The sequence below is a fragment of the Cyanistes caeruleus genome, chromosome 2 (genome assembly GCF_971803275.1).
Source record: "Cyanistes caeruleus chromosome 2, bCyaCae1.hap1.1, whole genome shotgun sequence".
NCBI lineage: Eukaryota > Metazoa > Chordata > Aves > Passeriformes > Paridae > Cyanistes > Cyanistes caeruleus.
The window spans coordinates 11330269-11357063 of NC_141702.1; the positions used below are offsets into that span (position 1 = coordinate 11330269).

The following is a 26795-nucleotide window of genomic DNA, read 5'->3' on the forward strand; positions in this document are numbered from 1 at the left end:
TGAGAATTTAGGAAGCATTTTTAATGCAAAAAAAATGTGATTCAGGAAAAAAACCAATATCCAATATACCTTCTGTTGACAGTGATATCACAAATCAACAATATGCCACGGTAGACCAAGGAAGAAGGCAGATTCAATAAGAAACAATCCCCTAGAATGTGCAGTATCTCAGTCTTTGCTCTCTGCTTCCCTCTGGCACTCGAGGTTTGTGACACTCTAGCAGCAATGCAGATCTGCCTTGAGAGAAGCATCTTCTGGCAAGAAGCACAGCTCACATCCTGCTCACAGTCACGCCTCTGTGAAATCAAGGTGCTGCATTTATTCCAGCAAGGGGATAAGGATACAAGAAAGCCACTTTTAAGATACAATTGATCTGAAAAAGGCCAAGATATCATCACAGAAATCAAAATAGTGCACACTAAATGATATATGGATCACCTTCTGATGTGTTCCAAAAGATATATCTCGCTTTGCTGCAAGGTGTGTCAATGCCTAAGGAAAGTCAGAGGAACTTACAAAGTGTAACAGCCTTAAGACTGATTCATGAGTTAGATCAAAAGCTTATCAATTTTATGACAAATTACCAGTCAGTAAAATTTAATCCACAAAGCTGTATATTTTGTGATCCTTGAGTAATGCCTGATACACAAAATGAAATTTTTCAGTAGCACTTTTTCAACTATTTAATATGATTTCTTGAAGGTTTTGTTGCATTACAATACCTTTCATTGCTTTTGATCTTCAGTGGCAATGTACCATATATATGTAAATATATCTTTACATGGACACCAACAAGAGATTTTCTTTGGACAGAGAGTAACATTTTTACTGTTATTCTGTTGGTTCCTATTAGATTCATATGCACAGGCATATTTAGTATTTTGTATTTTTGCATCTTTTTAATGTCAAATGTTCAACAAGAACAAATCACATTTAGGCTAACTTTGCTTTTTGTTATTACTACAAGAACTATGAGAAGAATTATCTTTAATTGTCTGTGAAGCATCACATACCCTTACAAGCAAGTAACAAGCCAAATCTGAGGTTTCTCCAAAGCTCAAAATATTTTCTTTATGTCCCAAATCACTATATTGATGCACAGTAGTCCTGAGACACATCTTTACAACACATATGTTGAACCTTTTCTGTTTCATTTCTCCATGTCAGAAAGAGGTTAGAGCTCTGTGCCTTAGTAAATTTAAGTGCACCTCAGTTATTTAATGCATTTTGCAACAGAAAATCTGGCAGACACATGAAAAATCAAGTTTCTGCAGTAGCTAAAATCAATTGTCATTTTCTGGCATCTTACTCAGTTCTGAAGTCAATTCCTACAGAGTTTTATCTTCTTGAATAGAAGCTTAGTACAGGCATTTGTATTTGACCCAGTAATATTAAAAAAATAAAATATTCAAACCTCTCTTTAAGGAAAATATTGACATCACAGTGTCTTTGATTCCTGTTGCCCAGCATCTGATTAAGTCACTAGACAAATGAAAGAGAATGAGTGTTCAAAAACACTATGGGCTATAAGGTCCACTTAACACTCCAAGGTCCTTGAGCTTCTCCAGCACTGCTTGAAACAGAGCAGAGTTAGCTGGCTGCTTCAGAAATCCCTGGAGAGGAGGGGAACACACAGAGCTGCAGGACAGCCAAGCAATGAGCACTGCTCCAGCACATGCCACACACCAGGAAAGCTGCCACCACCAGCAGATGAGCTTTAGAAAAATGAGCTGAAACAGTTCCAACACGGCAGTGCCCACCTTACCTCTCTGATGGGCAATATATGGCAGAGAAGAGCACATCCTCACACCTCCACTGCCCAGCACCTCAGCCCTGGACACAGACCCAGCACAGCAGCCGGGGTGCTGCTCCCACTGCTCCTACCACTGAGGCAGCAGCCCCCAGCAAGAGCTGGCTGGCACTAGGGAGCAGTAACTTCTGAAGACCACCACAGATGTTTGCTTCAATGCCCACAAATCCAAGTCCCTGGGGAAGCCACCAGGGTGGCCTTAATCACAGCAGGATCCCCTCCAGGCACCAGAATTGCTCAGGGTCCCAACAGCAGAAGAGGTGGCTAAGTGGTACAAAAAGCTCCAATCCTGCTTAAACCAGACACTTCATCCTGGGACTTAAGACTTAAAACCTTTAGGACCCGATAGAGTTTGGCCATGGCTGGATCCTAGGAAAAATATAGGCACAATGGGAATCATTTATTTTAACAAACTAAAAATGTATTGTGCTTTTGAAATGAAATTAATAAATATTATGCTTCCATGGAGTAAAAACAATATGTACCAATATATATTTTCTGCCCCAACTTAGGAAACGGGTTCCCAACTCTAAAATTACATAAATGTGTTAGTGAGCACAGTTTTACATGTACACAATTCCTTCATTTATCTAATGTATTTGCAGGTAAAAACTTAACTAACTTGTGCAATAGTTCTTACATGTTTGCAATACATCTCTACCTGAAGAACAGAAAATTGTAAAAGCAAATTCTGTGTAAGATACGAGACTGCTGCAGGGGAAAAAACAATGAACAAATCGAACAACAATACCCACACAACCAAAAAAACACTTATCTCACATTTAAAACTCTCTTCCCAACTTTTTGTCTCAAAAATGCATAACATTAGTTGTGCAAAAACTAAAACCACTATATGAGGCATATTTTAAAGCCTCATATAAACAATGAAGCTTTTATGGCATCCTCAGAGCAAAGAATGTCCAAATATGGCTGAGAGTTAAGTACCCTGAGAATCAACTGCTCTTAATGAATTCACTGAAGTTTGTCAGTCCGCATTTACCAAGAATAAGAAGAGAAATAAAGAGAAGCAAACGTGATTCAACTCATTTTCCTGTACCATTCTCTAAAGATACTGTGTTATAAACATCCTCCATATCTTGGATACTGGAGGCATCTGTTGAATCTCGGTCGCTGACTACGATTCCTACTGAAGAAAGGCTAGAAATGAAGGAGTGCATCTTTTTTGCATAAATATCCCTAATGTTAAAATAGGGTAGGTCATTGCTTTTCTCTTTGCGGTCATTGTTGCACTGGTCTCTATCAATAGCTTTTTGCTTTTGGTAGTACTTAGAAAACTTGTTGAAAATAATGGTGATTGGAAGTGCTACCACCAGTATCCCACAGATAATGCAGAGGGTGCCGAGCAGCTTCCCAGCAAGTGTGACGGGGTAAGTGTCCCCATAACCAACAGTGGTCATGCTGATGGTTGCCCACCACCAGCAAATAGGGATGCTCTGCAATTCTGACGAGTCGTCATCCTTCTCCACAGAGTAGACAAGCACTGAAAAAATAGAAATCCCAACTGACAAAAACAAAAGCAGAAGTCCAACTTCTTGATAGCTGTGTCTCAAAGTAGCACCCAAAGACCGCAGTCCTACGGAGTGCCTGGCCAGTTTCAGGATGCGAAATATCCTCATTAACCGCAGGATCTGAACCACTTTCCCCATGTTCTCAATATCTTCACTTTCTTCTTCCTTCGTGTCCACAGCCAGTGTGGCATAAAATGGGATAATAGAGACAAAATCAATGATGTTCAGTGGTTTCTTCCAGAACTTCTTTTGACTTGGAGCAGTGAAGAGCCTGATCACTAGCTCAGCAGTAAACCAGATGATACACGTAATCTCCACAGCTTCCAGCACAGGGTCTCCAATCTCCCTGTCATTGGCATCCAGCCTTTGAAATTCTGGCATGCTGTGAATGCACATGGCCACAATTGATGCCAGAACAACACTCAGGGATGACACGGCAATTAACTTGGCAGACAAGCAGTATGCAGGATTTTCCATCCTGACCCAGATCTTCTTTCTTATTTCACCAAAACACAGATTATCAAACTTTTCTAGCTCTTTATCAAATATGGATGACTCTTCATTGGAGGAGTCCATACTGTCGTTGCTCTTCTGATCCCAGTCTTTATCAGGACCCTCTTCTTTCCGTTCTTGGTACCGATTGCTGCAGCAGGAATCAATAAACAGCTCATTTATCCCCCAGTACTCTATTTCCTGGCAGAAGGAAAAGACACAAAGTTCTTCCATAACGTGAAGTTTGCCCGTATAGTAAAAATTCAGAACATATCGGAACAAGGAAGGATTCCTGTCAAAGTAATATTCCTTGTCTGCCACACTATAATCATCACACAGCTCTAGAATAGCCTCTTCTGAATGGCATTTGAGAAGTTTTCCGAGTCTGGTATGGGGAAATCGGAGCAAGGTGCTTTGATCCACTGATTGCTTAAAGCCACCCACATTTAAATTGATAAGTTCTGCATCTTTGCCAGGTCTGCGGAAAAATTCACCATAAACCATTTTGGACAGACGAGTTCCACAGCTGTCTCTCAATGAGATTACATAGAACCTGAAAAGAACATAAGATATTGTTAGAGCATTTAATTCAGTTTTGCTCTTGTGACACATTCTTTTCTCCATCTCTGGTTACTGTGAAATGCTGTAACAAAACAAATAAAAAACGAAATTAAATTATAAATACCCTTATTCAGCATTTCACAGTCATGTAGTTTTAAATTAGTTTGGCTTACAAGCTTTAGCAAAGTTTTACAAAGCTTTAGCAAATTTGAAAGCAGTGGGTTCTGGCTTAGGTCTCCTTTTTACCAGGGTGAAGAAAGACAGCCGAATTCATCTGCAAATCAGTCTCTATTTTACTATCACTCTGAAATTAATAGGCATGAAATCCATGTACTTCAATGATGCAAAAAATCTTTAAAGAGAAAACTTGTCAATCAATCAAAACATTTAGGACAAAACTTTTGAGCAGGTTTCTCTCAATTACAGTTTCAGTTCAGTTGTATTAATTTATATGATGTTGCAATTTGTAATCCACTTGTTCCAATGTTATTTGCTTGAATGTGGACTAGAATTACTTTTGCTGACATATCAATTCATTTACTACTAGGGTAATCCACACAAGAAAATTCTGTGTTCTTGAAAACATATCAAAACTGCATTTGAAGCTTTTCAGTTCCTGACTTCAGAATGCTGCAGTACATATTTGGGTATCTGCACTGCCTCAGGTACTTTTCTATCTGCCTTCCTACTCACCTGAAGTGTCACAGCCCTCTTACAACCTTGGTCGGTTCCACAAGCAATTCCTATTCTGCCACAGCATTGCTACAACCACTACAGCAGTGCTGGGAAGTTGAAGTGTCATGTCTGGAAACAGAGCTTTCAGAGATGGAACTTCCACAGTAATTTTTCCTCAACAACTACCTGTGGACACCTGCAGATGGACAGAAGGAAGTTTAATGTTTCCATATTTTACTATAAATTCAGCTGAAACTGAATTCAAAAGGCAGTTATAGTTACTAGTCAGTAACTAAACTTTTACAGAACTGCTTTCTTGCTTTCCTTCCAAGTCGTTGTGAAGCCAAAACTGACAGTTCTTACATTTGCCATCAGATTATATGTAACTTCAGATCATGAGGAGAGCAAATGTTTTTGATCTCTGACACTTTAACACTAATTGATGTACACTAAGCTAATTTATTTTAATTTTGTATGGAAACCAATTAATTTTAAATGTGACAAGACAGTATCAAAACCCTCCTGTCCTAACAGACAATATCATATGGGGTCATGCTCAGCATGTAGAGCTGGGGGAAGAAGAGGGAAAGGAGGGTGACACTCAGAGTGATGCTGTTTGTCACCCCAAGCCAACATTAAATGTGATGGAGCCCAGCCTTCCTGGACATGGCTGAACACCTGCCATGGGAAAGGGGTGAATGAATTCCTTGTTTTGCTTCATTTCTGCTTTACCTATTAAATGCTTTTTATCTCAAATCATAAGTTTTCTCATTTCACCTCTCTGGTTCTCTGCCCCATCCCACAGGGGGTAGGTGAGCATGGGGCTGAGCTGCCAGCTGAGGTTAAATCACAACAACATAGAAATTATTTTGCACCTTTAGATTTAGTTTGAAGGCATGTATTTGCAAGCTAATAGAGTGGTTGTAAGACATGTTTGCTCCAGCCATTTCCCAAGGCTTCAGTTTTTAGGAATCATTAAGATGTAAAATAAGACCATTGATCTCTCCTCACAGAAAGGCAGCAAGACTCATCTGATAAACATCACCACACTTCACTCACGATCTAGAGCCAAGCTCTGTTTTATAGCACTATAAATAAAAAAAAAAGCCATAAATCTGGACTGGGGTGACTGGAAGTCAAAGTATATTCAGTATACCCAAAAAACCCTCTAGTTATTGATTCATTTTAAGTCAATAAAATCTCCACTTCTGGCAATTCATTAACACAAGAACACTGGCAGTGTAAGTGAGCACTATAAAAACCAGGCAAGATCTCAGATCATATAGTCATAGAACTAAATAAACAGAATAAAATGGTTAGTCAGAAGGGACCTACACAATCATCTCATACCCACCCTCTCTGACAGGGACAGGACACCTTCCACTAGACCAGATTGCTCAGAAGCCCATCCAACCCAGCCTTGAACAATTCTGGATTAAGTGGGATGAGACATCCACAGCTTCTCTGAGCAACCTGTGCCAGTGTCTCATCAACCTCACAGTAAAGAACTGCTTCCTAATAGTCAATCTAAATCTGCCCTCCTTCAGCTTAACACCACTATCCTCCTGTCTGGGGGCACTTCTGACCATGACAAATAATGACAAATGCAAAGCAATTTTTACTCTGAAATAGCTAAAGCAAGAACCTAGTGTTCAGCAAATTCTTAGTACACTAGAGTGACGCACTGTTGAGATAGCAATATAAAAGCATATCGATTATGCTGATAATATTCATAATGGTGCCTTCATGGAATTGCTCTGTATAATAAATTCAGTGAGCAATAATTTACTGCTTTATTTTGAGGGTACTGTCATACTTTGTACAATATTTGTGCAGAGAGAAAGTGGATCTTGCTTAGAAAGAGCATGATCCGGAACCTGCTTAATGTATTACTACCATTAAGTGATTTTTAGACTACAGAAAGAACACACAGGAAAGATTCACAATAACTATGTCAAGAGCATCTTCTTCTGAAGAATGTCTTGTCTTGCAGAGACCTTGATTCCTGAGCCACAGACCAGGACATTGCTGTGCCAGCTACCATCAGAACGATTTGTGTCATTTTAACAAGTGATTCGAGCCACAGGGCAATGACCACAGATGACAACTTTGGTCTCAGCACAATGTGCTCTCTACTCATGGAAACCCTTTATTCCCTCAGGAAACTTTTTCCCTCAAGGATAAAACTATGCTCAGCTGGAAATGATGTTTTCCTGAAGTGCCAAGACCTGTTTCATGAACATCCTAAGAACGAAGAACTACCACAAACTTTGTAAATCTCAACTTGAAGTGCAACATTAACCTCTTTGGTCTTCTTCAAATACAGATAACATAATAAACTGGTAACTATTCCAAATCACACAATTCTTACCCTGGAGAGAGAATAAGAGAGCAAATAAAACATACCAGATGTTAGTTACTTGTTTGCTTTAATTGCTTCAGCTGTTTCAAGGAGCTACTGGATAAGAATTCATATAGAATAGAAAATGAAACGACACAGAAGAAAGATGCTTACTGGAAGAATGAACATTATTTTCCAAGATAATGAAAAAAAACCCAACAAATAGAAGTTCCAAATGTTGAGCTTCAGGGCTAAATAAAAGCCAGTCATAAGGAAAGCTGTGTGAAAAGGATACAAAATTTAGAATAAAAACCAGAATGACAGGATCTAACTCTTCCCAGTCCAGTTTGGAGATGGGCTCTAGCCAGTACTTCTGCAGTCACACATTGCTGGTGAGGCCACAGGCCCATTGTCTGGCTTGGAAGGGGAGTTGCAAATTTCTGGGCATTTAGCACACTGTGAAATCTCTGAAGCTCACAAAAGGGGAGTCACAGAGACAGTTTGCAGAAACAGTCCCTTTGAGACAGCTACACCACAGATGTATAACACACCCCAAAGTGCTGTGGTTTCCAACCTCTTCTGGAACAAACCCCTGAGAGATTTTTAGTGACCATGTGCACCCCCATACTATACATTTATTTGTCAGCAAAGTTCCTCTTTCTCAGTTATGTTTTGCACAGTATCTACACAAAGTCCCCATTCTCTGCGAGGTCCTACAACACAAGCTTCAAACTATCTTTTTTGATATGTTGAATCTTTGAGCATGGTAACACCTTGGCTACTAGTAATTCTAAATTGGGTCAGTTTCATCTTTTGTTAGCATTAATCTGTGATTATCCAGGCACAACAGAAAGAGTTGAACTGGTTTACAGCTGTTGTGCTCTGCTACTTAAAATACTCAAAGAGAGCACATGCCTACAGATTTTCTACCGGTTTCCTTCATGGCTATGTTGTCTTAGCCTCAGCTCATGTTTCCTGCACACTTACACTCCATAAACCTCCCAAGATTAAATACACATTTTAGCATGGTTTCCTCTAAGTAGAAGGAACACAAATAAAAGGCCCCAGTCCTGCTCACAGTGAAGTCACAAGGGATATTAGCACCAATGTGAACCTGAAAGGGCACACAAATCCTGGCAACTCTAAAAAGTGTTCAGAGTTCAAGTTCATTTTTTCCCAAGGAATCTGCTAATCTTGGTAGATTTACATTTTAGGGTTCCAAACTCCGGAAATTCAACTGTGATCAAATTCCCCCTAAAGAATCTTACTTTGTCACTCAGCCATGCCCAGGAACCAGATTCTGTCTCCTGATGATGCAGACAAACACCTGGGCTGTTTCTTCTGCTAATTTCCCAACAGTTAAGAGCTTCTACAAATCATCCAAGCTGCACACGTGCAGGTTTTGACACCTAAGTACTTCTAAAATGCTGTGGATAACAAACCATAACAACCTTCAGCTCAGGATCAACATTTCACTGATTTTTAAGTGTTTGAATTTCTCCACTCATCATAGGGCAAATACTTGTCTAATGCATCACCCAGAAGTGCTACAGACTACAGTTTCTGACTCACTGAGCAGAGAAAAAAATTTAAATGCATATATAATATACTCGATCTATCACAATTAGGGATTTGGACTGAAATCCAGTTAGCATGACTTAAGTTGTTGTCTGTCAGCTGGGCAGTAATAACTGCTTTAGCACACTTAATTAAGCCTGGAAAAATGTAAGGTAATATTACTTAGCACAGCCTCTTTCACTGTGATATAAGCTGCAACATCCAACTCTCCTGTGTAATACTTGACACAGTTAATTGTAAAGTCATTCACAAACTATGAGGCAGGGGTTAACTTTAAAAGGTCAGCTAGCACAAACATCAAGACCATCTGAAGAAACTACTCTTTGGTTATGGACATTCTGTGAGGCAAAGAAGATAAATTAATCAGCTAAATTATTTTCCTAGCTGTAATTTACTTTTTATATTCCACTGGCAGTATCATCCTTTAAGCAGAATACTGCATTAAAATGCCATGAAAATAATAGAATTATGCAACTACATTTATTTTAAAATTGATTCAGTACAACCTCCTAGAAGACCTCAGGTAAATAAAGTTTGAGTTGAAGTAACAGTCTTAAGCCTGTTTTGCTCTTGTTCTAATCCATATCTCACAACAAGAAATAAGTAGTTTTTTTAGTTACTGGTTTAAAACCACGACACCAGGGCAAATTTTGTTCTGATGTTCCTCCCATGTAAGCCTACTTGGCTATGTCCACCCCAGCACAGTTCTACTGTCACCAGGCTGTTTTAGAAACTAAACTTGTGCCAAATGTTTATGGAACACTGCAATACAACGAAGATCAGAAAGAGATGATCATCATTTGGAAACAACAATAGCTGCCAGAAGCACTACTGACATTCAAATGTAAAATTATTTAAACATTCAGACCTGTCAAAAAACAGTCTTCAAATATAGGGGGTTAAAAAAAGTCACTTCCTCCAAAAGACTGATAAGGAAGAAATGAAGCTGTTACAACTGAGAGTAAAAGAACACTAGCAAGAATAGAAGAACAAGCATCTCCAGCCTGTGGTTCACACCACTCAGCTGAGGCAGAGGTTTTTGGGGGTGAATCACCAGAGGTGGGGTCCATCTCTGCCATGACTAGGTAAGAGGCCTGTGTGAGTAGTGCCATAAAGTGTATAACTTCCAGGAGACTAATACAACATAAAATGAATCCTCCCAAAGTGAAATTCTGCTATTTCCACTATGAGGATGCAGGTGAGGACAGAGGATATGCCAAGGGTTGGGTATGAGAAAGGGGCAAGGGAAAATGCACCAGCTAGAGTCTGCACAGAACAGAAGCTTCTTTGGGAATGCAGTCTGTGGTTGGAACTGCCTTCTCATATACATAAAGAACAAGTAATAACACCTAATACCACCCAATCATCAGAATGTCACCTTGTAAACTGATTAAAGTGAAAAAAAAAAAAAGAAAAAAAAAAATTATTCTCTCTCTGACTTGAAAAGCCTCTGGAGATAACACACATTATGAGACTTAACAAGGCTTGCACCTTGCAACGTTCCCAAAGGCTCTGCAATTCATATTCTGTTCATATAAATTTAAAGATCATTATCCACAGCTAAGTGGAAGTGACAGATTAAAATGTGCCTGCTTGAAAACCAACCTGTAAATCCCCATCACTTAAGCCCAGTTAGAATGCTGCAGCTACCACACCTGCTCCACAGACAGCTCAGACAGACAGCTCAGACAGACAGCTGACCACACTGAGCACTTCCTTGTGTTCTACCATCCCAATGGCTGAAGTTCACAGAAATATCTGAGATGATACCAAGGCACTATTACAAGCAGGTCAGTGCTGCTGTGGTTTGATGGTAAAAGAAATTGTTTCTCTCCAGGTTATCCTGGCAATGATCTTGTTTGATAGGTTGTATTAATGGCACCTATCAAGAGCACAGCTTCAAAACACCAAGTACTATCTGAAGTGGACATTGTAGCTTTTAGGTACCTCTGTAACGAGCATAATTTCTATGGATCCCTTCCCCAAATTATTTTTGTACCCCATTTTTCACTGAGCTCCCCATTGTTTCCACTTGAGTACTTCTCCAGTGATCACAATGAACATAAAATTCTATTGTTACCCTTACTGTAGTAATTTGTGGTACCATTAGTTGTCAAAAATATCTGATACATGATCCCAGCATCAGACACTTCCACATAGAAAAAAATTACTCAGTATAAAAATATACCAATATATACTCTTAAAAATGATTCTTCATTCTCCCTTCAACATTGATAAGTCTAGAATCTAAGATCCTTGGTGAAACTGCAATTCACTTATAAAGGTTGTGTGGTTTTGAAAGGTTACCTACCTAAGCAAGGAAAATAATGCAGATACCCAGAAACAGAGAGCAGTGTCCCTGAAGTCACACAGCAGATAAGCTGCCCACAAACAAGCCCACATCCCTCTGACACCATTACCTCCTTCACAGTCTCCTCAAAATCTAACCCACATCACTCCAGGTACTGGTACCCTGAGACATGTGGGCCCAGAGCCAGCAGCCAAATGCGTTCTGACAGATCAGCCTTAGAGCAGCTACCAAAATAAAATAAAGCAAACAAAAAAAGAAAACGAACAAATGCATCCCTTCCACAACATATTTATCTAGCATAGAAAATCTAAATACAGTTCTTGTATTTACAGTGCAGTTTCAATGCCCATAGTTGCATCGAAGGGCTATTATGGCAGAGGTGAGAAACTGCCCCATCTACCCCACCACAACTTTTCCATGCCTAACAGAAAGGGATGAACAATTAGACATGATGTATTTTCTCTAATACACAGGTCCATGAGCCATTGAAGACTTTCCTGAGTTTTTAAGGAGAGTGTTAATGGTTCACAAGCACAGTGGCAAATTACACCCACATAGAGCCATAATTCTTCCATATTTAGGAAAGGAATGCTGAACCTGGTGCAATTCAGAATATTCTTACCTCTTGTGGAAGGGGCACAGAGTGTTAAGATTTAACTCACTGACAAGGAGACTGATCTGATACTCAAAATCTTCTATTTGTTTGTCCATCCTATATTTTCTGACTGCAAAGGACACAAAATCCAATCACAACATTCAGTTTCACTGGGTGAAAAAGTTGTTCTGAACAATCTAAAATCTATGCACTGCATAAAGTAGCCCTTTTCCTCCTTAAACTGGGAAGAGACACAAACATAAAAACCAGGATTATGCTGTAACATATTACAGCAGAAAAAACTGTAAGGAGACCTGAAATCAGTCCTGCCTGTGCTACCAGCAACCTGCACTAGCACAGCCACTAGCAGAGCTAAAAGGGCAATTCAGCTGCAGAGCACAGGGCTAGCACAACTCACCTGGCTACACCTAACTTTTGAATCCATTATAGCTTTACTCTGCAAAGTCCTGGCTTTGGGATAAGCTGCTTGAACAAAATAATTCTTTCCCTGCAACACTGTTCGGGGTGTACCTCAGCCCATTTGATGGAGTTTTTTTTTTAATTCATTTAGAAATAAGATGCTTAGATTAGTAATATACTATTGAATACAGAAAACAGGCTTGAATGGACCTTGAAAAATAATATAATTCAGCTTCTCTCCCCCTCTTCATGGCAAAATCAGCTACTTCTAGAAAAACTTTGGCAGATGTTTATTTAATGTTCCATGATAAAGCCTCTCCAGAGAGGTTGTGGAATCTGGTCCAGGGCTTGAACACCCTTGTTCTCTCAAAATTATTTTCCTAACATCTACTTAAGCACACTGTGCTGCAGTCCAGGCCCATGGATGTGTACATGTAGAGCAGATTTGGAATGGGATGGAGTCACTGAGGACAGACAACAGAAACCAACTATCTACAAATTCTCCACAAGTCAGTTCCTTCCTTTGCTATATATTTAATTTTACTTGGCAGTCTGAGAAGATAAAGTTACACTGCATTTATTTTTTTAATGTTTTGAAAAAATTATATTAATTTCAGAGATAAACAAAGGTTTTCTTTACCACGGTGAAGTTCTCCAAGATATTCAGAGTCTCTTAGGCAACAAGAACACAAGCAATTGTTATTGTGAATATTTTGAGTGAAATCTTAAACTGAAAATCTGTAAAAACACTTGTGTTTGCAGCATGTTAATCTCACTAAAGGAGTCAGTACTGTTCAATATAAATTCTCTTGACCCCAGACAACTCTGAAGCAGAGCTTCAAATCTCACATACAAATTCAGCAGTCTTCTGTGATCCAACATTCACTTTCAAAGCATCCAAGTAACTCTTACAATGTGCTAGGATGCGTGACTTGAAGCCACAGGCTAAGGAAGGACATGTGGAGGCAGCTGGAGAAAATATCTGCAAGAGATGCACAGTCCAGAGCCACAGTGCAAACCTTATCCACACTGAGGCCTCCAGAAGCCTTCGTTTCTCGGAGCACTCAGATTTTGGCACCTGCTCACTGCTCCTACGCTGGACATCGTTTAGTTACACCACTCCTCTTGACTCTCCAGGTAGCATCTCAAGCTAATTTGTGGTAAAAAGCTCCTTTGGAGATCATCTTGTCCCACTCAGTGTCAAAGCTAGTTCAGTTAAAGAAGACTGTTCAGGGCCAACTGATTTTTTTAACATTTTCAAAATTTCCCAAATTCTCTGGTGACCTGGTCCAGTCAGACCCTTCTTATGGGGAAAATATTTCTCCTAAAGCCTAGTTAGACACTCTTTTGTTCCAGTCTGGGTTCAGTGACTCCTTCTTGTCACTCTATTGGGAACAGCAAGAAGAACAACACAGACTCTCTCAGGAGTCAATCAGGAGAATTTCTCTCTGGTTTATTACCTCAGGTCTTTTTTATAGACCGATACGTGAAAAGTACAGAAAAGAAACTCTTATTAGTTAATAAACTAACACATCACCATCATTGGTCAGTGGGGGTCACCACCCTTTGACCTTCTCTTGCAAGAAAAACAGGAACAGACAAACAGCACCTGCAAGGCTGTTTTCTGTCTCTGAGGATTGTTTTAATTCCTCCCCATGATTTCCCAGGCCACTTTCCCAGGCAAGACTGAGAAAGTTATGTGGCCTGCTATTCCACAGGCACCGTGCTCCCTGCTTCACAGTTAGCATCCATACCTTCTGTGGAGCTGCTGGTTACAGTCTTGCTGACAAAGCCCAGGGCCTTCACTGTGAGGGCACTGTTCTCACTTCTATTCCATGTCCTTCTCTACTGAGCTTCCATTCAACCAGCCCCCCAAACTGTTCCATGGGGCTACTTCATCCCAGATGGAGCTTCTCCAAGATGCTGACACCTCTTTTAACAGCATCCCACCAGTCAACCAGTGCATTACTAGTCATCTCAGTCCTTAAAAAACAAAGGTGCTTTCCCTGTTTATGTCAACTTGGCCCTCCCCACAAAGCATTCAGCAGAAAGAACATTTCTAGAAAATGTGTGAAGTGAGTACATGACAGGCTAAGACATAAAATTGCATCACTGCACCACTGTTCAGCTGAATATTCATAGAAGCTGAAGCATTGTCATTGCACACAAAAAGGAACAGCCAGCAAGTAAGGTTTTCACAAAATAAGTTATCAGTCCTAACCAGTGCAATTCATTTCAGCACCTGTTAGTACTAATCATGTATTGTTTTTTCAGGAAGTGTTGAGTAGACCTGGATTTACATATGCAAAGTAATATCCCACACTTGGACAATCTGTAAGGTACTGGAGGGGCTGTGTGTGGGGGCTGGATTCTGGCTAGTACATGTGTTTGCACAGCCCACAACAATACAGCCATTTAATCAATTCAATGTCAGACCTTCTAAAACTACTCTGGTGCCATTTTCACTACTGTCTTCCAATGACAGAAAGTTTGGAACAGATATAAAACCCAATCAGACTAGAAGAAATTTCAGATGTCCAAATCCAGCCCTTTCTCTCCTTACTTCTCCCACTTCTTTTTTACAAATATATTTTTCTAATATTTAAGATGACCCATACAAATGTTCAGAGAATGGAAAATGAAGATGTGTGGCTGCATAAACCCTAATCCCACAAAATTAGCAGATGTTTTGTGGAAGACCTGAACAGGACAAGGGATTTCTTAGCTTTTTGCCTGGGCTTAACTTCAGCTAGATAGATTCATAAACTCCCAGAAGAAGCCCCAAGAATTTTGAAAGCACCACACACCAAGAGCTCCAGAGGAAGATCTGAGATCCTAACTACACATCTTCCATTAAAGAATTAGACTTAATTAAGCATATGCAGTGCATTGGAAGAAACTAAGAGCAACACATATTTGGGTGATGGTAGTTTTCCTGCAGAAGCTGCTGCTTGAAGCAAAGTACCACTGAACATCACAAAAGCAAAAACCTGTTACAGAAGACCTGAGAAAAGACTTGCTTCATGGTCAGGACATTGATGGAGCATCCCAGAGACCCAGGAACAAGCACTTTGCCTAGAAGCAAATCTGCTTGCAGATTAAGCTTTTCTCACTCAAGATTCACAGGTTTTAGTGTGAATCCACAATAACTTTTATTTGAGCATCAAACACACTATGAGCTAATTTTTATTTTGTTTTGTTATTTTCTGTCATCATAACAAATTAATCAAAGTTAGTTGGGAAAACTTCTCCTTGCCTGGCCTAACATACAGCAAACTAAAACAAAATCAGAACTCCCAGAAAAGAACAGCTTACAATGAGAACATAAACACCATTACTGTTTCCAGACTAATAGCACTGAGCTAAAATATCACCAAGAACTCATTCTATCCCCCTTGTCCAGATCAAGCTTTTACCAATTTCATGGGTGAATTAAAAGAGTAGTATTGATCTATGCTGGCTGCCCTTTTCAGAGCAAACATTGCACTGGACAGGAAGACACACAGATCTTCTTAGCTTAAGAAGAATATACAAGGCAGCATCATTTTCAGCAGCTTATTCAAGGGAAAAGGTGTCTGCCTCTAAAATGTCAGCCTGAAACAATCATTCAGTGCTTGTCACTAGCTACAGCTAAACCATGGAGGACTGATTTACATTTGTGCTGCAGTAATGAGTGAGCTATTCTCAAAATGAAAACCTAACTTATGGCTCTATTTGCTCTTCTCTCAACAGGCAATAAATGGAGTTCATAAAATTACAAAGCAGCTTTGGAATCGTAATCTAATTAAATCAGCAGTAACTGACTGAAATAACTAAAGAATTTTATATGTATATGTAAGATAAAGACTTAAATAAAAAGGAGTCTTTAGGACATACCAAGTCTTCTACCACCCCTGATTTAAACATGCTGACTGACAACAATTGTCCAGGAAATTAATATTGTAGATTTATAATTGCATCTCACAAACTATGAGATTAATTCTTCTCACTGAAGCCAGGAGTGAGAACTCCCTAGCTCACTGTAATGCAGGTAACCTGCCTGTACTTACATGAGAATCAACAGTCAATGTGTTAGGCTCAAAGAACAAAAAACAGAAACATGAAATTCTGTATGGGGCACAGAATTGCCAACACTAAGTTTTACAAGATTGAAGTACAAGATAGTTTTTGTCCATAAATCTCAGCACTTTAATAAAGTGTTTGAGCTCCATGCTTTGGAAGCTCCATCCCTTGAGCTCCATGCTTTGGAAGCTGAACCTGAGACTTGAGATGTGACTTTTCAATGTCATTTAGCAGGTCAGTGTGTACTACTTCAACATTCCCAAGTTCATGAAGCCATGAATAGCCATTGCTTTGAGGAGAAGACAAGCAACCCTCAGCACAAGTTGGGCTCTAAGCCTGTCATTAGAGTAGCACTGGGATAGATTGATTAAACAGAATTAACCAGTTTTTAAGGTATCAGTTGGCATCTAAACTGCTTGTCCAAGCTGATGAACAAAGGACAGAAATGTAAAAAGAAGAAAAAGGAAGCAAAATTCTACCTCAGATCATACATAACCTATCCTCCTTAAACCAGTCACAGTCCATTTTGTCCTTGTGACTTTTGCTGGTTTTTACTGGCAGGCTGGTAAGACAAAAAATTCAAAAAAGGGGAAAAAAGGAACGTTAATTTCTTAGCCTTTACCCTATAGTCCTGCTCAGAGCATACAGCTCCAGCTGCACAGGTGCACCTCCAGAGCACTCACAGCACAACACCTCACAGGGCAAGAAGGGACAATTGCATCTCTTGCTGCTGCTGGCAGAGGTGAGGATGGTTCCAGGCTGCCCATCTGCCACGGACTGAATCTGGATCACAGTCCAGCAGCTCTCCCTGCCTGAGATCAACCTCTAAGACATAAACCTACCTGGAAGAGATGGCAACAGATACCAAGCAAGTCAAAGTCAGGCTGGTGTCTGGAGCCAGGGCACTTGGCTGCTCTGAACAAAAGGGCTCTGAAGGGCTGAGCTATAGTGGCCTCTCCTGGAGCCCCCTCCCAGAAATTCCTCAGCAGCTGTGAGAGCTGGCATGTCAAGACCCCTCACCTCAGTCCCCACTCACCTGTCAGGGAAGGGAAGGCAAAATAGGTATGACACCTGTCCTGGTTTAGGGCAAATTTGGGAGAGAACCTCTGAGAACCTGTGACCCCAGGTGCCCTTAATGTGAAGGGCAAGAAGATGAGCCGGAGAGTTTGTGGATAAAAGAAAGAACAGAAATTCATGCTATGACTAGGGACATTGGGAATACCCAGCAGACAGACATCAGTGACAGAAACAATTCAGAGAAGGCAAAATGAGGGAACCCTCCCACACCTTTATATCAACATTACCAACACAGACACCACCATGGTACTCCAGACTTACCTGAGCTCCTTGCTGAACACTGCACAAAAACTGAGGTCTCAGGCTTAGCCTGTAACACCAGCAAATGGCCCCAAACGTGCAGCAAACTAAGCAGAACAACAACACTGACCACAATGGGACCTTGTAATACAAATCATAAAGCTCATCTTCCCAGAAGACAGAAGTATCTTGAAAATTACTGTGGAATGAGCTCCCTCAGAAACTAAGGATCAACACAATCTCCCTCTTCAAGAGAGATAAATATTCTAGCAGTCATCTCCTCTAAAACAGAATGAAAAACAAAAGAAAACCATTGCAAGCAACTGTCACATACAGAACGCCCTTGCAAGAAGAACGAGCCCGTTATCCACAAATGACAGATGACAGCAGTTTAACACACTGCTGTTAGGACGTCAGGTACATTATGAATGAGACAAGATGAGCAGAACATATTCACATCAAATGGAAAGTACAGTATTAAGGGAAGAAGCATCAGTAAAATATGGGAAAATGAAAAAGACCAGAAGGAAATGAGGTATAAAAAAGAAAGAATGGAAAAGAATGGAGTAACATACTCAGGTAGTACCTTCAAGCAGATGATCCCTTGGCATTAACTGGTGCAGAACCATTGTCTGGAACAGATCAAGGACAGTTTCTGTCAGCTGAGGATTTGGTCCTCCACACAGAACCAGGCAATGGCAATGACAGCATCCTGCCTGGTTTTCTTGGGGTGCCTTCCCCCTCAGAAATTAAAGAGGCAACGCAGGAAGAAAATAAGATGATGCCATAAATTAAAAGGCAAGGCTTAACAGAAATAAAAAAAATAAATGAAGAGCAAGGAATAAAAACAAAGGGATGGGGCAAAGGCAAGGTAAAAAGAAAATATCCACAGATTAGTGGAATACATTTTACTTATTCATGATCTCTGTTTTATTATGTGTCCTTGGCAGATGTCCCACAACTGAAAATTTGCAAGGCAGATAATGATGCAAGTTTAGAGACTTGAGCCTTGTTTGTAGTCATTAGCCTTGGGCAGATCTTTTTAATTTATGTGCCCCAATAGGAAGTAAACAAGTTCCTTAAATCAAGAGTCTGTGGACAGGAGACATGCTGCAAACAAATGGGCTCGGGCAGGGCCTCTAGGAAATAAGCCCAAAAGCACGGTCTCAACCTGTTCTCAAGTAACCAAGCCAAAGGTCGGGCTGCTGTACGGATATTGCCCAACAGGATACGGTCTGCCTCTGACCAACTCACACCAGACCCTGCCTCTCACACACCCTCCTGGTAAAGCAGCCCTCATTTCACCTGAGAGCGTGTGGGCTCAGCCTGCCCAGCTGGCAGGGACAGGGATGCCAGCAGCAGGCAGCCACGGGAGCGGTGGCAGCGGTCTCTGCAGTGACCCCAGCACCGAGGCAGGACACATGTCCAACGCCAGCCTGGCCAGACCTCGGCCAGAACAAAAAACAAACCTCTGGCAGATACACCAGTGCTGAGAGCGGAAAGCTCGGCTGCCTCCGCTCTCCATGCAGATTTAAGGTGCCTCTGCAGCTCAGCTCAGTCACTGCTGAGGTTTTGCATTGAGGCTGAACAGTCTTGGCACTGGGTATCAGCAGTTGATTTTACCCTGCCTGTGGCTGTAATTGCACACTAAGGTTATACTGGTGGCTAAACACCGATTTATCATCTTTTCAGGTTTAAGGTCCTTTTATTCCTGCCCTGGGAAAGTTGCTAAGTCCTACAGAGGGTGAGCAAAGAACTGCTTCTCCTTCAAGACCTTTGTTTCTACAAAGGACATTTCAGTAAAACATCTGACCTCCCCTGTCCCAGGAACAATGCTAGGGGTCACACTGCAGTTTGCATCAGCTCAGCTGAAAGCTTATCATTGATTTTCTTTTGCCCACAAATAGGAAGTTGAAGGGCTGCCACAGCTTCTGTGGGTTGCCTTAGTGATGAGACAGGTAACAAGACATAGACATTTACAGACAAGGACAGTCTCTTTAAAAAGAGCTTTAATGTCCTCTGTTATGGATACCTATATTCTTTTTTAATTGCAAGATCCACTTAAATATGTCCAGACTGTATAAAGCAGATCTACCGGACAAGTAAAGAACTGTGATTTAGGAGATCTGATATTATTTCTGGACCTTTCCCATGTTTTAATTCCTGAAACTGAAAAAAAAATCTAATGATACTGCACCACTTTTTAAAGAGAACTATTTTGAAATCTACAGCTAATAAGTACCCTTGTAAAAGCTACATATGACTACTGTCAGTTAAAGTTCTTTTATCATCATTTAGCTACCTACCTGTATTTAAATAATTTACACAATTTCATAACATAAAAGAATTTTTTTTCTACCCACAGTGATATCTCAGCAGAAATTTAGACACAGAAACTAAAAAGTTTCTTCCTTACAAGACAATTGCCTTTCATTCCCCCAAAAGACTACTGGCTTCAACACTGCTACAACGGGCAGCTTCCCCCCAGCAGCAGATATTAAATACATCTTGCAAAGTTGAAAAGCCAGCTCTACTTCATGGCTTAAGGTATCAACTCAGATCAAATCCTAACAAAACTACATTACTTAACCCTGATTATAGGAGAGAAAGATTTTGGGAAATGCTGCAATTGTGACTGAGGAAAGTAAGAAGTGTGGTCCAGGACATGTCTCTGAAAATGAGGTCCCTGGTATCCCGAGTCAGACACCCAGAAGTTGACTCACACATCCCCTCCAAAACTCCTGTACAAAAGGTATTCTTGCTCCCTCTGTCCCCTCAGGATGTTAGCCTGAGTGCCTTATGCCATCTATTGGCCTAGACCAGCGACAGGCGCTCGCAGGAGAACTTTAATTCTGGGAAAGTGACTGTGTTAAAAGGAATCTGTCGGTAGATCTGTAAATTCCGCTAATGGAATCAATACACTGCCGCTGCTCAGATCTTGAGGTCTACCTTGCCCAGCAGACACACTGAGTTCAGCTCCCAGAATAACCAGCAGCTGTGCTTTGCATTAGGCAAACGAAAAATAGTACTGACACAGAGTGATCTCACAGGCATGAAAATCCAGAAAATAAGCAGAGAGAATTTTCACTGTCCTACAGATAAACATTGAAAAAGTCAATTATAAAAGGAGAAAGCGCCTTAAAAATCCACTTTGTTCTAAAATCACGTTAACTATCTCGAACTTAGTAAAGTCTACTTTAAATCTGACGCGCACAGTGAAGAAACTTCTTCCACATTTCCTAAGCCACAGAGGCTACCGTAGCCATTCACGGCTGCTTAAATCTAGTTTACTTTTTAACCTAAACCTGTTTCTAAAAGACAAGGCAGAGCTCTGCAATGCGAAAGGACTCAGAGGTATCGCTATTGATGCGGCCCCGCACAGGCCATGAGAGCGCAGCCCGGGAGGGGGCAGGACGCGGCCCCTCCGAGGGCAGGAGCGCTGCCCGCGCCCCCGCTCCGGAGCCGCCTCCCTGCGGGCAGCGCGGAGCGGCCGCACCGCCCGAGCCGGACGGCTCAGGGCAAGACTTCGGCGGGACAGCGAAACCCACCGAGGCTTCTCCTGCCCCACAGGGGGCATCCCGTGCACCCCTCTTCTTCTTCTTCTTCTCCTCCTCCTCCCCCGGCTGTTTGTCCCGCAAACCGCAAGGAGAAGACACCGCACGCCCGGCACGGCGCCGTCCGCCCCGGACCCCGCGCAGCCGCTGCCCCGGGGCCGCCCCGCCGCGGGACGGGACCGCGCTGCCTACCTGGAGCTCCGCCCGGCTCCGCGGGGCCGCCCGAGGTGGGAGGGGAACGCAGGCGGCGGCAGGCGGGCTCAGGCGAGTCCCTCCCCGGCCCCGGGCATCCCCCGGCCCCGCTCCGTGCCCGCGCCCCCGGGGTCCCGCAGCGCCCTCGGGGGGCCCCGCTCCGCTCCCCGCGGTTCCGCACCGTGCCAGAGCGGTGCCGCCGTGCCCAGGCGGTCGGCGTTCCCCAGAATCCCGCTCCACGCCCCGGGGATCCCGCTCCGTGGCTGTAGGGGGTCCCACCGCCAAGGTTCCCTCTTCTCTCCCGGAGCGTTCCCGCACTCTGCCCGTCGGTCCCGCACAGCACCCCCGGCGTCCCGCCCCCCGCCCGGGATGTCCCGCTCGGCTCCCTCGGGGAGTCCCGCACCCACCCGGATCCCGTGCCCGGAGCACGCGTGGGGACCTGGCTGTGCCGCTGCCCCGCGGAGCCACCTACCAGGCAGCCCGGGCAGCTCCCGGCTCTCCCGCGGCTCGGGAGGGCGCGGAGGGGGCGGCCCGTCCGGAGGGGCGATGCTGCCGAGGCGGAGCGGGCTGGGCCGGTCGCCTCCCGCCCGGGGCTGCGGCAGCGCCGCGGAGCGAGAGCCGCCCGTGGGCTGCGGGCTCGAAACCCCGCTTTTGTGCGGCTGGCTGGGGGCTCTCACCGCCCCGTTTTGTGCGGCTGGCTGGGGGCTCTCACCGCCCCGTTTTGTGCGGCTGGCTGGGGGCTCGAAACCCCGCTTTTGTGCGGCTGGCTGGGGGCTCTCACCGCCCCGCTTTGTGCGGCTGGCTGCGGGCTCTCACCGCCCCGTTTGTCAGCGCCAAGGACTGACCTGCCATCGATTCCCAGCGCCGTCTGCTGAAGTGGCACAAACACGGCTTGATTAGCTGGCGGTACAGCCTGAGATGCGGAGTGTCCCCCGCACGCTGCAGAGGGAAGTAATTTGTTTTCCGTGTTATGCCCCAGAGGAGTTGTCTGCTTGTGTCAGGGCTCAGCTCTGCCCGAGTTAAAGTCAGAGGGCAGTGGGAAGCCAGGCCAGCTCTCGGTGTAACTCGAAGGCACAGCTGCGACAGCGTTCCACGATTAAACATTTTGTGCGTTTCAGCGGTGGCGTTTGGAAAATTGGCGAGAATGAACGGAGAGCTTTATTCCTTCATTACAAATTTTGACACAATAGAAAGTATTTTCTGCGCTTCTGCCAAACTTTTCAAAACTTTTCACTAAGAAAAAGTACTCTAAAACATCATCACCATCATCATAACTTACTGCAGGATTAGGGGAAAAAATATGTTTCATAATTTTTTCTGCCAATTATTTTCCTAATCAATTTTACCTTGAAAAAAATCTTGCACAAATATTGCATAAAATTTTCCTCTGTTTTGGGGGGAACTTTATTTGTGGGGGGTGTTTTTAGAATTCATTACATATTTGAAGAAGAATTCAACAACATACTTTTTTAGAGGCAACTTACTATGCTGCTTTGTTCTTGTTGTGGTAATAATTTTTTAGTCTTATGAGAGTCCTTAGTTGTGAAGACTGAGGGGGAGGGAGGATCTTAAGAGAATATATTTCTCTCTGATTGTGTTTGCTGTTATTCCCTTAAGATACTATTGCTGTGCAGAGAGGACTCATTTTATTACGTGTTATGGTGTATAATAGCATTAATAAATTAAATTTTTATCACATTTCTCTTTCATTAATCACAGAAGTTTTAATCACTGCAGAATATGTCTAGTCCAGATATTACATCAACCCTTCAATGTTGTGCACAGCAATATGCATTTATGCTACACATGTCTTTCAAGAACCATAATTAACCAGGAGTACAGAATGACATTTAGTTGCAGAAAGTTTGTGAGAAAGCCGTGCCCTGAGTGCCAAGTGAGTTCCTCAGAACTGTTCAAATACAAGAATGTGAACAGAATACTTCCGGCAGACGAATGAGGTCATCTTAGTGGGTCATTTGGAGATTTCAGCATAAAATTTGAAAGATCCTGCAGAAATATTGTTACTGACTTTTGGAAATGATACTGCAGCACAGCAGCCCATCAGATGGTTACACAACCTCAAATCATCACAAGCAAGAATGTGAGATGCTGAAAATTGCCCAGGAAGGTGAGCTGCAGCAGCAAGGACACACATGTCTGTAACACACAGTGACATCTGTAGTGGCAGAGGGGGAAATGGTAGGCTTATTGCCTGTGTCAACACTCCTGGTGACACTGGTGACTCTGTCCTCAGTGCGTGCTGTGGGCACTGGATGCGTCCCATGGTGCTGCTCTGCCTGGTAGGGAGGGCAGAAGCCTGCTGTCTTGGCTGCTCATCAAGCCTGTTGAGCTGCAATCTGCATTATCATAACTTAGAGCTCCTTGCATCAGCATGATCCTGCATTGCTCTTTTCTAAACAACAGACCCAGTCCCCTGAGGGCAGCACATTTAGAAAAGCCAGTTCTTTCTTCCCAGTGTTCTGCAGACCCAGGCGTCTTCTCTGTTTTGTCTGCATCAAGAAATACCACGAGACACAGGAATTGCATTTATTTTTGTATTTGATGTATAATGGTTTCTTTTCACATAAGCAGTGTCTGAGCACTGAGATGTCAGAAGAAACATCTTCCCTTTCAAAGCACTTTTTCACGTGCTTCCTCTAAAACACAGCAACTCCCCTGAGCTGTGATCATGCTTTTACATGGAGAGCTGACTTGTGGTTTTTTGGCAGGTTTTGGCAACTTAATGTGCCCTAGAATTTGCTTTGACTCAGTCTCCTGGAAAAGGAGAGAGGTCATTTCTATCATCCTGATGCAGAAAAACTTATTGGCATCTGTTTATGGTGGGCATCAGCCTAGTTCCTGGCAGTGAGAAAAAGAGTTGAAAGGAAACCTCAGCTACAACACCATCATCTTCATTGCCCTGCAGTGGTTTATAAAATTGCAAAATGGTGTTAACTGTTGCTCTCCAGCTTAAAAGGATTGTGAGACAAAGGCTGTTAGGGAAAGTGGCATATTTAAGGCTGGCTCATAGGATCTTGTGCTTTAGCCAAGGGTCAACCAGAAATATTATTCAGGAACAAATAATTACAAAATGTCCGGATTAGTCTTTAAAAATATTAACTCCTTCAAAGTTGCTGGTAATAAGTTAACTCAAGACAAAACTGTGGTTCTAAATTCCTTTTAAGATAAGAAGCTTTTCACCAGTGGAGTGAATGGAGTGAGGAGTGAACATATGGCTACATCGGAAGGGATTGTGACCCCCCATAAAACAGCTCACATCCTTTTTATGTCTCTTTAAAGCACGCAGTGGGCCTATCCAAAGTCAAGCCACCACTGGCTAATCTAAACTGGAAGAAGCAATGCCCTGCCTGAGCACTGTTGTGCATGTGTTTGTTGTGTTTGTGTAACATTTCCATCTCTAGGGACTGGCCATTATCCCCCCTGTTTGTTTTCTTCCCTGAATTGCCTTCATCCAACCAAATTCTGTCAGCAGTTACACCGGGGGACCCTATTAAAGACAAATGGACTCAATGTTCTTCCTGAAGAAATGCTCATAATTTAAGCTGCACAGCTGTGGGACAAATTTAGAGTAACTCTGCCTCAGGTACTTTCTTGGGGAAAAAGGATAAAAAAGGTGATTAGAATGACAACTCTCCTGTCAGTGAGAGCTGAATCTGCTCTTCTCTGCATGCTGCAACGCCACCCATTCCAACCTGCAGAGGACACATGGCACAAGGACTGCAGCACCACTTGCAGCCCCTGCAGTGCTTGCTGGTGACCATCCACAGCCACCACTGCAGCCAGCACAGGGGTTTCCACTTGCTGCACAAAACCAGATACGAATCACAGCTGTTCACACTCCAGCTGACTTGCATGTTCCTCAGTGCAGGACTCTGGGTTTCATTTGGACGCTGGCTGGATGAAAACTGTCTCGTTCAATCAAGTTTTACATGGGGTTTGCACTACCTCCAAAAGCTCAGTCCTGCCTCTCATACAAATCAGAGGAGCTACTGTTGCAGTATTGTTTTTGCATTGTCACAGGTGAGAGGTAAACTGAGCCCTCTTGTACTTGCTTTTGTATTCCAGACCTGGGAACTGTCTTATGCTCTTTTGATTTAAGAAAGTTAACAGGAATTTTCAATTCTTTTTATTCAGCTCAAGAAGATAAACTTTATCTGTGAATGACAGGGCCTCTATCTCTCTTAATTATTCTGAGAAAATAACTTCATATAATGCAAGCCAGTGCCTTCAATTCACTAAATAGAATATTTCTAATAATAAAAGGATTATTACCAGAAGAAAGTAAAAGGGTTTTAAATGCCTTGTGAAGCAGCATGATCCAGTAACTTGAAGAAACACTCTGCATCTGCTGCAGAGCCAGGAACAGAACTAAGAGCTCTGCAGGTTTTTTTACTATTTTTTTATGCTGAAATTGGTAGTAAAGTATGAGTAGTCAGAGGATAACACTGCATTTGAATTTAAAAATATCTGCAATCGTTGCTAGGAATATGTGAACCAGAACAGAACTTCAATTAAGCAGAAGGTAAGAAATTTATCAGTGTCAGCTGCCTGGTTACCAGGCTATTGACACAGTTCTTAGAAAGATAAGTCAAATGTACATATGCATTAGCCATATTGCATTTCTGAAAATTATGTGTCCCATTAATTATGAAAACATATTAACACAGAGTCTTGTTTAACAGAAGATGGACAGTAAATTACTGAATCACTACTCAGCGAAGTAGGTAGGAAATTCCTGGTACATTTTCTAATTCAAAGCAATCTCAAATTACAATGTGACCTGTAGCAGGATGTGTCTAAAATATTGTGAGCACAATGTATAAAGGACAACTCCTGTGGAAATGTTGAATGCAGCAGCTGTCATTACACAGGCTACCAATACAGTAATTACACTCTGATGTGTAACCTGCCTTGCCTGTCACAGCTGAATTCTTGTTTACAACAAATCCACTGGGGTTTACAAAACTGTGCCTTTTTAAAAAGTTATGGGAAAACATAGTTCCTAAGGTAAAAGAAGACCAGGTCTTTCAATGGGAAAAGAATGTCTATAAAGAGTGGTGAAAACAGCTTGTATGTAACCTTTCAATTTCTGGTACGAGTTTATGGCAGGGGAAGGAGTGGGTGTGCATGCTTAGGAAGCTGCTGCAGAAGGTGGAACCTTCTTTTGTCAATGTTTTTTCTCTTTATTTTGTCTTTTCTCCTCTGCTGTCTTCTCCATTTTCAACTTCATTACTATTCAGTATTACTAAGGTAGTCCCTTAGGAACCTCAGTCCAGGTACATAATTCTATTTGGATAGTTGGGCTAAGTCAAGTACAAAAGAAGAAATTCTGAAGAT

General features: G+C 42.3%; 1 protein-coding gene and 1 long non-coding RNA gene across 12 annotated transcripts in view; one reads left to right on the forward strand and one right to left on the reverse strand.

Annotated features, from left to right (window-relative positions):
- Positions 1 to 23947, reverse strand: KCNS3 (potassium voltage-gated channel modifier subfamily S member 3). 11 transcript variants are annotated; one of them, XM_086875801.1, is made up of 4 exons: positions 21438 to 21469; positions 18278 to 18323; positions 5086 to 5263; positions 1 to 4384 (listed from the first exon to the last, which is right to left on the reverse strand). In XM_086875801.1, the coding sequence occupies exon 4, from the start codon at positions 4333 to 4335 to the stop codon at positions 2854 to 2856; it is 1482 nt and encodes a 493-aa protein (XP_086731927.1). In that variant the 5' UTR covers positions 4336 to 4384; positions 5086 to 5263; positions 18278 to 18323; positions 21438 to 21469; the 3' UTR covers positions 1 to 2853. The 11 variants fall into 11 exon arrangements, with proteins under 11 accessions (XP_086731927.1, XP_086731925.1, XP_086731928.1 ...); XM_086875799.1 differs by lacking the exons at positions 18278 to 18323; positions 21438 to 21469 and adding an exon at positions 22283 to 23947; XM_086875802.1 differs by lacking the exons at positions 18278 to 18323; positions 21438 to 21469 and adding an exon at positions 22287 to 22474.
- LOC147654607 (uncharacterized) overlaps positions 23385 to 26795 on the forward strand; it is a 7057-nt gene continuing 3646 nt past the window's right edge. Inside the window, exon 1 of the long non-coding RNA XR_015282721.1 lies at positions 23385 to 25478. This is a non-coding gene — a long non-coding RNA (uncharacterized LOC147654607). The remainder of the gene's footprint in view (positions 25479 to 26795) is intronic.